Raw genomic sequence first — 13,809 nt, forward strand, 5'->3', positions numbered from 1 at the left:
GCTGTGTCAGAACTCAAATAGGAAATAAAATAAAACCTTGTGGCAATTCTGTTTCAGTCTATATATACTGACTCATTGCTCTAAATAAGGAATTTCCATTTCATTACAGCCTACTTCTCAGAGTTTTTTTCTTCTCTGTCTTTTAACAATTAATCCCCCATCAGGAAAGCTAGTTCAGGGTCACATTTCTCCTTCTCATTTATACTGTTGTAGTGAACAAGAAAAGTAATAAACAAATGAAAGAATATATCATATATACATTTAAAAAACTCTTCCTCACCCATTGCGGGCCTATATGTATGTATGTATGTATATATATATATATATATATATATATATATATATATATATATATATATACACATACATACATACATACATACATCTATATATATATCTCTATATATCTATCTATAGATATAATCGTTTATGGCGATATATCGTGATATTCGGCTGCCCAATATAATATCGATCTTTCACTTCTTAGTATCGATTAAAAAAAAAATGGTTACATAAAATATTAATGGGAAAATGGGCTACCTCTGCACCACCACTCTGGCAGAAAGCGCTGTGGAGCCCTTTAACTGTGCGTGCAGCACCAAATCTATGAGGCAGTTACAGTGGAAGAAAACCCCAAACAACATGGATAATAATACCTAATCAATATTTTCTGATGAAAATATACAGCACTTGCTGTTTTATCCCATCATTTGATTTTGATTTCCGGGTGAAAATATGGCAATATATAGTGATACTGCAATATCATGATAATATCATATCGTGACCCGAGTATCGCGAAATGTATTGAATCGCAACACTCATGCCAATACTCACCTCTAATATATATATATATATACACTATATTGCCAAAAGTATTTGCTCACCTGCCTTGACTCACATATGAGCTTAAGTGACATCCCGTTCCTAATCCATAGGGTTCAATATGACGTCGGTCCACCCTTTGCAGCTAGAACAGCTTCAACTCTTCTGGGAAGGCTGTCCACAAGGTTTAGGAGTGTGTTTATGGGAATTTTTGACCATTCTTCCAGAAGCGCATTTGTGAGGTCGCACACTGATGTTGGACGAGAAGGCCTGGCTCTCAGTCTCCGCTCTAATTCATCCCAAAGGTGTTCTATCGGGTTGAGGTCAGGACTCTGTGCAGGCCAGTCAAGTTCATCCACACCAGACTCTGTCATCCATGTCTTTATGGACCTTGCTTTGTGCACTGGTGCACAGTCATGTTGGAAGAGGAAGGGGCCAGCTCCAAACTGTTCCCACAAAGTTGGGAGCATGGAATTGTCCAAAATGTCTTGGTATGCTGAAGCATTCAGAGTTCCTTTCACTGGAACTAAGGGGCCAAGCCCAGCTCCTGAAAAACAACCCCACACCATAATCCCCCCTCCACCAAACTTTACACTTGGCACAATGCAGTCAGACAAGTACCGTTCTCCTGGCAACCGCCAAACCCAGACCCGTCCATCAGATTGCCAGATGGAGAAGCGCGATTCGTCACTCCAGAGAACGCGTCTCCACTGCTCTAGAGTCCAGTGGCGGCGTGCTTTACACCACCGCATCCGACGCTTTGCATTGCACTTGGTGATGTATGGCTTGGATGCAGCTGCTCGACCATGGAAACCCATTCCATGAAGCTCTCTGCGCACTGTTCTTGAGCTAATCTGAAGGCCACATGAAGTTTGGAGGTCTGTAGTGATTGACTCTGCAGAAAGTTGGCGACCTCTTCGCACTATGCGCGTCAGCATCCGCTGACCCCGCTCCGTCAGTTTACGTGGCCTACCACTTCGTGGCTGAGTTGCTGTCGTTCCCAAACACTTCCATTTTCTTATAATACAGCTGACAGTTGACTGTGGAATATTTAGGAGCGAGGAAACTTCCCGACTGGATTTGTTGCACAGGTGGCATCCTATCACAGTTCCACGCTGGAATTCACTGAGCTCCTGAGAGCGACCCATTCTTTCACAAATGTTTGTAAAAACAGTCTGCATGCCTAGGTGCTTGAATTTATACACCTGTGGCCATGGAAGTGATTGGAACACCTGATTCCAATAATTTGGATGGGTGAGCAAATACTTTTGGCAATATAGTGTATATATATAGATAGATATATAGATATAGATATACTTGCCAACTTGTATATGTAACAGCATGATCACATTGCAGTGAAAATAATTTCCACAGATATCCAGGTATTGACTCAATTGCGATGGCATAGATCGTTCTTTTATAGGGTGTTCAGCCAAGGGGAAGCACTCCTGCAGGTGACACAGCCAACACACTATTCTAGGATCTGGCTCATACATATTTACTGTATACCGTTATTGTGATATTGTTTTGCTTAATATCTTTTTTCCATCTGAATTAAATCGGGTCTTCAATGAAAGTCACGTTATTGTTTCCTAGGTGACACGTTTTCTAGGAATAGGATCCACGCTGAAAGCTATACTTCCCTGAAGCAGGTTTGAGGCTCAGAGTATGTTACCGTGGTAACTAGCCTCACTAAGAATTAATCCAGCTTCGTGGGACCCGAAAAGTTGTCTCGCTAACCCAGTAAATACTGCTTCGTCATACAAGCATTAGATCTTTGTAAACATGGCAAACATTTTCACTTAGTACTTAACTTAAAAGGTCATAGCTTTAATGTTTTCATCAAAATGCTTCATTTTCAAAAATCATACATCCTCAAAACACCTAGGGTGGTGCAGAATAACAAATAAATTAATTTGACTGAATATATATACAGTATATATATATAATTATTTCATAATATCATAAAAGTCACGCAATACAATTTGATTTAATGGAAGCAAAGGGGATCAGAAGCAACACAGGATGTGTTGCTTCTCTTTCTGGACAGGAACGTTAGATATTGGCTTTATTTGTATATTAGCATTAGCAGACCAGGCAAACGGCGCATAAACAGCACAGAATAAGAGCGGGTAAGCACGAGTGTGCCACTCACTGGCTGGGAGGAGTTAACTCATAGGTATCGCCTTTAAATTAGGGAATAAAGTCATAAGAGTAACTTGGGAAGAGGTTTTACACAATGGCAAAAAAAAGTTTTAAATAAACAAACATTGCAAATTTCTTCCAATACTACTTTTGTCTTACTAATTGTACAAAGTGGATACTAGAATTGAATAATACGCTTAATAGAATAATATCTTAATTCAATTTTAGAGCCATTTCCTTCACAATTGAGTATGCTTTGTTTCGTTTCTCCATCTGCCTCTCTGTCTCTTACTCAAGTGAGCAGTTGGCATAAACATGCTGGCAGCAGCGGCAACAATAATCACGTCAATCCTTCCCTGATGCTTATGCAGAGATGATTCTGGATGAGTCACGGAGGCCAGAAGAGAAAAAAAAAAAAAAAATCAATAGCAGACGGAGTGCTGGATGGAATGGTGATGAGCGATGGATATTTGGACTGACATTTAAGCAGAGGTAAATAACCCTCTGTGTAGAGCCAAGGTTGGAACCGCAGCAGTAAATGAACACTGTTATTCTGTTTATGTGCCTGTCTCTTTGCATATGCACACACAGCATCTGACATTTTCTTACCCCTTCTTGTTTATGTCTCTTGCGTTCTCTCCAGAGCCTTTTACACCCCACTAAAACCATCTGATGGTCATCAATCAGATGGAGGGCAGGCTTGGCATAAACACTCTTCTTTTTCAGATAAACTCTGTAATATCTGCAGTCATGTACTTTGAAAAAACAAGATAAAAGTCCTAAAGAGAAAATGACTCAATGATTGGACACATTTACTTCTTTATATTTATTTATATCATGAGAAAAGTTTTGATGAGAAAAGCAGCTTGCTTCTATATAGTTCACTTTTTTCCATCCTCTCCTGCCTTATTTTTTACCTTCTTCCTGTCTTACTCTCGCTCCTTAATGCACTTTTTGTGTGAGTTGGAAAAGAGGCCGATGTACCCCTCGGCCAGCCATCAAACATTTACATCATGTGGTGCCGTGGAGTGCTAAAAAGGAGAACGGAAGAATGGCAGTCAGGGAAAAGGAAAGAAGTGCCCGCAAATTACACAGGGAGCCCACAAGAAAACAGAGCAGCGCAGGGGACAGACAGCGCTGATGTTAGATAAAGAACGACCAGATGGAAAGCGAGAAATTTAGAAAGGAGTCAGAGCAGAACAAAGACGGCACGAAAGACAGACAGAGAGAGAGAGAGAGAGAGACATAGAAAGGGGACCTGGGAAAAACGGAGCAGTCCTAACAGAAGAGTCGTTGTCTGAGAGCTCGCGGGTCATGAGGTCATGAGACGCTTGTCTGCAGCAGAGCCAGAGTTGGCAACGATGTGACATTTTCAGCCATTTTTATAATAATCAGTGCTGTTAGATCACATTCAGGAAATTATCACCGAGGAAATGAGCAGAAAGCACAAAGAAAAACAGGAGCAATTATTTGAACCTTCAATCAGGTGGAAAAATAAAATGAGTTATTCCAATACTTTCCTCAGTATTATTTAAATGACTTTTAATCTATAAAATGCTGTAGACTTTTAAACAGCTCTAACTTAAAAACAGTTTTACACAAACATTGATCACTAGTCACATAAGTACCTCGGTGCAGCCCCATTCAGGGGCTGTGATCTTTGAAGAGGGACAACAGGAAGCATGAAAGCCGAAGTGGGTGGATGGATGGATGGATGGATGGATGGATGGATGGATGGATGGATGGATGGATGGATGGATGGATGGATCTGTAGTATTTGTATTAAGAGAAGTTGACAAAGCCTTGTCATTTCTAAACTTACAGGTCTGCATAAAAGAAAATACATAAATACTTGGGTAATGGTAAAAAAAGAAACAATTCTATTAGTCTTTCTATAATATCAAGTAGGGTTGTCAAAAGTATCGATATTTAAAAAAGTATCGATACTGAAAAGTTGTATCCTGATACAATACTCATTTTCAAAAGTATCGATACAGTGCTACCACCAGTGGCACCTAAACAGTCATTCTTCTTATGCACAGATTAGAGGAAAATGCACTTTCTGAACACTGTGTGATTGAATAATTTTGTGCACTTTTCGGTTTCAGACTTTTTTCTGTAACATGTGCAGCTGCTGAGAATTATTTTTGTTTTTTCACTGGTTTGGCTAACGTCATTGTTATGTGTGTAAAGCATAGCCAAGGAAGGAACACTTAATTTTAATTTTGTAAGTTTTTTATCAAGCTTGCTTAATATTGTGCACAGCATACAACTTCAAAATATTGTTTATTGTATTTATTTATCTATTTATTGATTTTTGTTTATTAATGAAAAACTTCTGTTGAATTTTAGAGTCTTTATTTTTATTCTTGTGGTATCGAAAATGACATTGAGTATCGAATATTTTACTTAGTATCGGTATCGAGTTGAAAAGTTTAGTATCGTGACAACCCTAATATCAAGCAGGTAGCTATGGTCAGTGTTGAGCAGGAAATAGAGAAAACAGCTTGAGGCAACCTTAAATGATAGTAAGTAAGGGGTAATAATGCATGAACCAGGTGTGCAAAATTAAAAAGTAATGATTTAAAAAGACTTTTTGGTTTGGATTAGAATATTTCAAATTGTCAGGTAGAATATGAAAACATAAGTTTTTCTTAAAAGTTTATTCTTCAAAGAAAAGTGACACAGTTATAGTTTTACTGCCTGATTTTAGTCTGTTCTGTAACAATTAATGCCAAGCCAACTCTGACAATTTACAGTAGTGTCTTTAATAATAATTATTAATTGAACAAAGCCTTTAAAAACCTTCTCAATTTAAAAAAAAAAATCCTCAAGCTGTTGAAAGAAGTTGGCAGACAGAGATAAAGATCTGTTCACCCAGAGTGATTTCCAGGTGGGGATCTTTTTTCCTTCTTCATAGTTAAATGAACACTGACAATTATGCTGTTTTTTTAGAACATGGGCTAAACAGAAGTGATGCAGTCGTGTCTCTCTTTATCTTACTATTTTTTTTTTATGTGTTAGCTGTAGCTGCATCTAAGTGGATGAAGAACAAGCATGAAATTAAGTTTAAAACACCTGGTCTTTGCTGTCAGCATCAATTATCTTCTTTTATTTTAGCTTCCTCTCATCCTAATGTTGTTGTTTTGTTTTTTAATAAACACAATGCTTTCATTTGGCCAATCTGTCTAATTTTAGCATTAGATGTCAAAGCATCAGACTAAGTGAGCAAAAAGACCTAAGTGTCTCGCTCAAGGATAATTTATCATGAAGTTAGCCGGTAATGGGTTCGCCTGGTGTTTAATGGCTGTAATGGGTGTAATAGGCCTTTGCCTGGTCCCCGGATTGGGCCTCTATGTAGCAGATTTATGAGAACAAACAAAGAAAAGAACATTTTAATGATTCCTAAATAAAACCATTATCCTTGTTTTTCCTTTTTTCTTTTCTCCCTCCTGCCCACCCAACCCCCCCACCAGAGTCTGACGGCTCAGACACGGCCTATACAATTTAACAAGGAGGACACAAATGGAGGTGGTTGTTGGGAGAGGAAGAAAAAGAAATAAATAAGCGTAACGTTACAGATATGTGAGGTCCAAATCACTTACATGGGAACAAATATGGCCCATATTTGTCTGTCACAAAAACAGAACTGACAAATAGTTAAAAAATAAAAACAATGAATTTATGATTTTTTCCCATATCACTGGGATAACTGGACATTTTGTTATACCACTGCACAGATGCCATGATAAACACCCTTTATCATTTATATTCAGACTAAGATAATAAAAAAAGCATGATGTGTGTCTAAAGATATTTTATTATACTTCCTTTAAGTGATTAACCAGCATCAAGAAACATGTCAAAATACTCAGTTTAAAGAAAAAGGAACGACCTTGAGCCATACCAAGCACATTAAACCATCTTCTTAATTCGACTCTAATCTACACATTTTATGGCAAATAACAGCGCATACAAAACATCCAATTAAATGCATGCTATTGTTGGATATGACTTTGATGTAAACACAACAGCAAACATAGAATAAAAGCTGATGTAGTTCATTGCTTTCCCTGTGTTGGGCTCTTTTAATTCCCATCCAATGACCTTTGGTGCTTTCTGTCAGTGGAATTGTTTCTAAACAGTCTAGCGAGTAGCCTTCTGGCTGCCTGCTGACCAGCAGTGTGCAGCTATGGGTGGGGCATTTCTCAGTCGCTGCAGCTTTCAAACATCAAACCAAAACTGAAGAATAATTAATTTCACTTTATTTGAATAAACCAAAAATCCACCATTATTCTTACTTCTCCTTAGATTATATAATACTGCTGTTCTAACAACATCAACCAATTTTCTATTTTTATTTTGAGGCATAACATTAAGCAAAGCATATCTCAATTATGGAAAATATTGGATTTTGATATTATGCTAATATTAATTTAATGCTATGACTGTCCACATTTAGCCTGACTCCGCCAGATGGATTTGCTCCGCATATCCATCTGGAAACCTTCCGTTGAAGTAATTTTGGGAAGGGGCGAAAATATTGGTTAGCTGATTGGCCTATGTTGGTGATAGACGGGCCAAATAAACCAATCAGATCAACAAAACATATGACGTACTAACAGAGCGACGACGAAAACACAACCACAAGCCAGGCTACTCTTGCTGAAACCAGTCGGGAGAAGAGCAAAAACATCTTCTTTCAGTGAAGAAATACTCTGTAATTCCGATAAAACTTGCTCGATAGCCACGCTAATGCTAGTTTCAGCGGCTGAAGCCGCCATGTTCTTTAGAATGAACTGTCGCGCTTCTTGTTATGTCACACCTCAACCCGCCTCAAAGCCAACGCTGATTGGACGTCCGTTTGGTGAACTGCTCCAAATTTTCTTTAACGGAAAGTAGCCAGACTGATCTGCGAGTGAAACCTTGAAAGCTTGCAAGATCAGGATGGTCTCACGAGGCTAGTCCACATTCATTATTATTGTAATTATTTCAATGTATTTTTTTTTTCTTGGGTAGGGGCAGTGCTGCCTTACTATGGCAAAACACTTGTCACTAAAATACACTATATTGCCAAAAGTATTTGCTCACCCATCCAAATTATTGGAATCAGGTGTTCCAATCACTTCCATGGCCACAGGTGTATAAATTCAAGCACCTAGGCATGCAGACTGTTTTTACAAACATTTGTGAAAGAATGGGTCGCTCTCAGCTCAGTGAATTCCAGCGTGGAACTGTGATAGGATGCCACCTGTGCAACAAATCCAGTCGTGAAATTTCCTCGCTCCTAAATATTCCACAGTCAACTGTCAGCTGTATTATAAGAAAATGGAAGTGTTTGGGAACGACAGCAACTCAGCCACGAAGTGGTAGGCCACGTAAACTGACGGAGCGGGGTCAGCGGATGCTGACGCGCATAGTGCGAAGAGGTCGCCAACTTTCTGCAGAGTCAATCACTACAGACCTCCAAACTTCATGTGGCCTTCAGATTAGCTCAAGAACAGTGCGCAGAGAGCTTCATGGAATGGGTTTCCATGGTCGAGCAGCTGCATCCAAGCCATACATCACCAAGTGCAATGCAAAGCGTCGGATGCGGTGGTGTAAAGCACGCCGCCACTGGACTCTAGAGCAGTGGAGACGCGTTCTCTGGAGTGACGAATCGCGCTTCTCCATCTGGCAATCTGATGGACGGGTCTGGGTTTGGCGGTTGCCAGGAGAACGGTACTTGTCTGACTGCATTGTGCCAAGTGTAAAGTTTGTTGGAGGGGGGATTATGGTGTGGGGTTGTTTTTCAGGAGCTGGGCTTGGCCCCTTAGTTCCAGTGAAAGGAACTCTGAATGCTTCAGCATACCAAGACATTTTGGACAATTCCATGCTCCCAACTTTGTGGGAACAGTTTGGAGCTGGCCCCTTCCTCTTCCAACATGACTGTGCACCAGTGCACAAAGCAAGGTCCATAAAGACATGGATGACAGAGTCTGGTGTGGATGAACTTGACTGGCCTGCACAGAGTCCTGACCTCAACCCGATAGAACACCTTTGGGATGAATTAGAGCGGAGACTGAGAGCCAGGCCTTCTCGTCCAACATCAGTGTGCGACCTCACAAATGCGCTTCTGGAAGAATGGTCAAAAATTCCCATAAACACACTCCTAAACCTTGTGGACAGCCTTCCCAGAAGAGTTGAAGCTGTTCTAGCTGCAAAGGGTGGACCGACGTCATATTGAACCCTATGGATTAGGAACGGGATGTCACTTAAGCTCATATGTGAGTCAAGGCAGGTGAGCAAATACTTTTGGCAATATAGTGTAACTTAATTGGCATCATCAAAATAGTGGTATGTGGACTTTTTTATTGTTTTAAAACTACACATTTTAACAACCTTCCTATCAGTAACTTTAAAGGTAACAATTGGACCAAACAATCTTTGAATTCACTATATCCAAAATGCATCAGTATCAGTATCAGTGAAAATCCAAATGACATTGCAACATATCTGCGGTTGGGGATTGGGCTTCATTTAATTGCAAACCGTAATAGACCACCGTATTGTGTGATGCATCTAACAATCAATGAGCAACTCAGCAGTCTTCCAAGACCTGCACTGATCAGTTCATCCAGAAATGCATTAAAGTACAAGCCTGAGTAGAAAAGGGAACCTCTGCTAAAAGTCATTTTTTATTGCATTATGTAATCCCATAACTCACTGACAAACCACAGCATTAGATAAACTGACAACATACAAGCTAAAGATGTTTTATAACCTTCCTTACTTTAAGCTTCATTATTATATCCTTTCCTTTTATTTACTTATATTCCACAATATTTCTTTTTCAACTGTTAAATCAATTCCTGTCTGAATCATAAGTATTTTATTCTCTTCTATTGTTTTTTAGAGACTCTTACTTAATAATTTTCCCAGCAATTCCCGCCTAAATCTCTCTAAATTTTACCCAATATATCAACATGTGTTTACCATTTCTGTTCCTCCTACAGCTGTAAATATTTAGATTTATTTTCACTGACCATCCAAAGGCCTTACCAGGTGTGAGCCACGGTGAAGCGGCGCCTCTGTCGGATGCTCTTATTCACCATCAGCTTGCGGAAGAGCCGCGGGGAGCTTCTCGGGGATAGTTTGGGAGACGTCGCTCCCCTCTTGCCTCCCACCACACCCGGCATCTTCGGTGGTTCCAGCTCCAGGTGCATGTGCTCCTTGAACGTCCGTATGCAGGAGTCCATCTCCACGCTCAGCTCGTTGGACGACATACCTGCAGGATGCTGTTGGCTCCCGTTTGACAGACTGTAATTCCTGTCAGATTCTGAGCAATCTGCCTTTCATGTGAACTTGATTCCTTGTGTTTCTGTGAAGCATCAGTTAAGTTTTTATGTACTCAGACAGTCATTCACACAGGCTTTCACCCAGGGATGGGATCCTCCCTCCTTACCCTGTTTCTGACAGGTTTAAGGATTAGCCAGCCAGCAGTTGAGCCCTCTGTCTTTCCCTTTTGTTTTGGTTCATCCCCGGTGTCTTCCTGCAGATCTTTTCTTTATCTGAGGCTACACGGCAGGGTCACTCAAGAAAAATTCCTCTTCTCAACTGCGCCGCTCTCCCATCTCCCCCCTGGTCCTGATGCCAGCTAAATGCCGACCCAATTACAAACTCTTTCTCTCAGTCCATCCAGGTAGCCTGACGTTGGAGGATCTACCTTATGAAATATTCAAGAGGGCTAAAAACTGCTCTCTACCTCTTCCTTGCAACCACTGCTTGACTGACCTCCTCTTCCTGCAAACAACCCCCACCTCTCTAACCCGCTCCCTCTCTGTCTCACTCTCCTAAAGGCACTCCCAGTGTGGCACAGAGTGCTGAGTTTCTAGTCTGATTTTCCCTTCCACTCACCCAGTCAGAGCAGTGAGAGGAGCAGAACGCAGCATGCAAGCAAATACTTCCCTCTGTTTCATTCAGAATATACGCAAGCCTGCCGGAGCAGCAACACAAGCAGGCACAGGCCACGCCTCCTCAGACGAGGATTGGCCAGCGAATGTGGTGACGACAAGCGGGCAAGCCCCAGTAACAGGTTATCGTAATTCATTATTTATTTCCTGTTTATCTGGGATTTGCACTACATTTGTAGTGGTGATGTGATGACCTTTGGTGAAGTGGATCAGCCAAGAAAGAAAGACAATTTGGAAGTGAGATTAGTGCCAACATCTCAATGCGGATTACTGGTGGAAAATGTAAACACAGCTCAAAGGTCAGCTGATTTAAATTAAAACTCCAAGGTATACATTTAAATCACCCGTTATGAGCCCTTCTGAAGGTATTTTGCCCCCATTTCAGCCATGTTGAAAACAGATAAACTATACAACTGCCTTAGTATATAGAAAATAAAGATGTGCTGAGAACAAATTGTTCTGAATGAAAAAAATAAAAAATGGATGTCAATCCCTAAAGATAGGAAGACTTAGACGTAAGTGAGGCAATAAAACTCCCAAAAGAACATCAGAGGAGGCAAATTGGCAACATGATGAGTGATGGAAATGTTAGCACTAGCTCGTCTCCAATTGGGCTGATTTGTTTTGGTGGTGAGTCACCAATGAATCTGAGCCATGGAAGATAACAAGATGCTTTCTCACTACAGGCTTGCCAAGAAACCCCCTTAAAATGGTCTTCAAAGCCTGTATCTAAACAAAGGCAGAAGAAAGTATTGTTAATATCAGTATTATTATTTATAATCAGACTGATGCGCTGCTGCTCTGCTGTTTTTTTTAAATGAATAAATAACCAGCCTTAATAACAGCAACACAGTGTAACTTTTAGCCATCGGGGCGGAAGATCTTTAACTTCCAGGTTTTGCTTCCAAAGTCAAAACAAGTCTAATATAATCTATAGACAAGGGCACATTTACACCTGTAGATTAAATCCTAAATCAGAGAACCAACAACATGCCTGATCGGATAAGGTTCATATCTATACAGCAGGGTTGTCAGCTGTCTCCTAAAAAAGAAAAAAAAAGAACTACCGTATTTTCACGACCATAAGGCGCACTGTACTAAAAGGCGCAGTCTCAGTTATGTGTGCCATTACTGTATTTAACACACACATAAGGCGCACCGGACTATAGGGCGCAGGTTTTATATACAGGTACATGTCCTCTACTACGTTTAAATACCTCTACTGCGTATTTAAAAATAGAGCAGGAGCAAAACTGAGTATGATTGTGCTTTATTCATGTATTTATTACAAAGTATTAATCAAACCCATCAAAGTCATCATCCTCTGTTTCTGAATTAAACAGCTGCGCTAAATCAGACATGTCAATTTCCCCTTCTTCGCTGTCAGAGTCACTTTCCATGCCGGGCAGCTCCTCGGAAATGGTGCCGGCTGTTAGCCCAAGCATCTACAATCCATCCGCAAACGGTGGCGTAACTTGCCCGGCGCTGCCTTCCTCTTTTCGTGAAACTGTGGTCTCCGTCGTTCATCCATCGCTCCCACGCCGCTCCCAGCCTTACTTTGAACGGCCGGTTCGCACCGATGTCGAGCGGTTCCTTAGTCAGACCTCCCGGAATAACAGCAAGCACAGCGTTCATTTGTTTCACCTTGTTTTTCACATCAGCTGTGAGATGGGCACGCATGGAGTCACAGATTAACAGCGATGGTGATGCGTGGAAAAAAACCACCTGGTCTCCTTACATACACCTCCCTCAGCCACTTGATTCGATTACCATGTTCCTCTGCGTAGCTGATAGCCTTCAGTTTAAACTGTGCTTCATAGGCGTGTCTCTTTTCAGGGTTTTTAAGACAACAATGTTCTGCATAAAGCACATACCTGTTCTTTTATACACAATCCACCCCCACACTTCCCCCTTTAACGTTCTCATGGCGGTCTCAACAACATCCGCAGTAACAACACACATAGGGCGCACTGCACTATAGGGCACGCCGCACATTTTGAGGGGAAAAAAAGACGTTTATATGCACCTTATAGTCGCGAAAATACGGTATCCCATATAAAGAAACAAAATATTGGTGTGTGTGTGTGGGGGGGGGTATTGAAAACATAGTTTTACATTTATTATGAGCTTGGAGATATAAAATCCCATTTGTAAATTGTATTTTTTCCTTTTTTGATGATATTAATAATATAATAATAATATATCATAATATATAACAATAATACATTTCACTTATCAGCACTATAAATAACCTTGTGAATTATTTCGTCTCATTAAAAGTTTTAAAATGAAGTGGAGGATCTTGAGTGGATCTGCTGCTTTATAGAGCCAGTGAAGGTGTTTTAGGAGATTTTCAGTTCTTTGAATGTAACTCACACTTTGACTTTTAAAGAAGTCTATTATGTCTCTCTTTTTTTAGACACCCCGTCTGCGAGTCTAATAACCAAACACATATATACGAGCACAGACTCACGTGAGAACAATTCAATTTGGTGTAAATTAATAAACCTGATATTACAACCCTTCTGGATTACGTGACCCAATGAGAAGAAAAATTGCTTAATTTACAGCAGCAGACTCCCTCACGATCTGTCATCTTTTGCATTTTTCCACAAGACCCTAACTCCTGGACCATTTAAGTCATCTCAAAAATCTATCCAAAACCTACTAGAAAGCAGAGATAAAGGCTTGCGACCCTGAAGTTCTAATTATGTGACCAGCCAATCACACTAGAAGGGACAGACAGCCAATCAGGAGCTTGTCGGCGGTCTCAGGGAGGCAGGCTTCAGCTTCAGCTGGGGTTTTCCTCTTGGTCCTAGTGCTCGACGATTGTCTGTGTAGTGTAAGTAAAATTGTTTTTGGACAGTAAAAAGTGCAGGGAACCAAAACA

General features: G+C 40.5%; 1 protein-coding gene across 2 annotated transcripts in view; it reads right to left on the reverse strand.

Annotated features, from left to right (window-relative positions):
• Positions 1-13,809, reverse strand: part of pde4ba (phosphodiesterase 4B, cAMP-specific a) — a 300,381-nt gene that overhangs the window by 203,920 nt on the left and 82,652 nt on the right. Inside the window, exons 1-2 of one of the 2 annotated variants that reach the window (XM_038291611.1) lie at positions 10,412-10,908; positions 10,009-10,327 (exon numbers count right to left, since the gene is read on the reverse strand). The exons of the other annotated variant lie outside the window; for it this stretch is intronic. Of the exons in view, the coding sequence (XP_038147539.1) occupies positions 10,009-10,232 (224 nt within the window). The 5' untranslated portion in view covers positions 10,233-10,327; positions 10,412-10,908. Of the gene's footprint in view, positions 1-10,008; positions 10,328-10,411; positions 10,909-13,809 lie in introns of those variants that run through there. 2 annotated transcript variants of the gene reach the window in all.

Source organism: Cyprinodon tularosa, unplaced genomic scaffold (genome assembly GCF_016077235.1).
Source record: "Cyprinodon tularosa strain WSP-4 unplaced genomic scaffold, ASM1607723v1 ctg30, whole genome shotgun sequence".
NCBI lineage: Eukaryota > Metazoa > Chordata > Actinopteri > Cyprinodontiformes > Cyprinodontidae > Cyprinodon > Cyprinodon tularosa.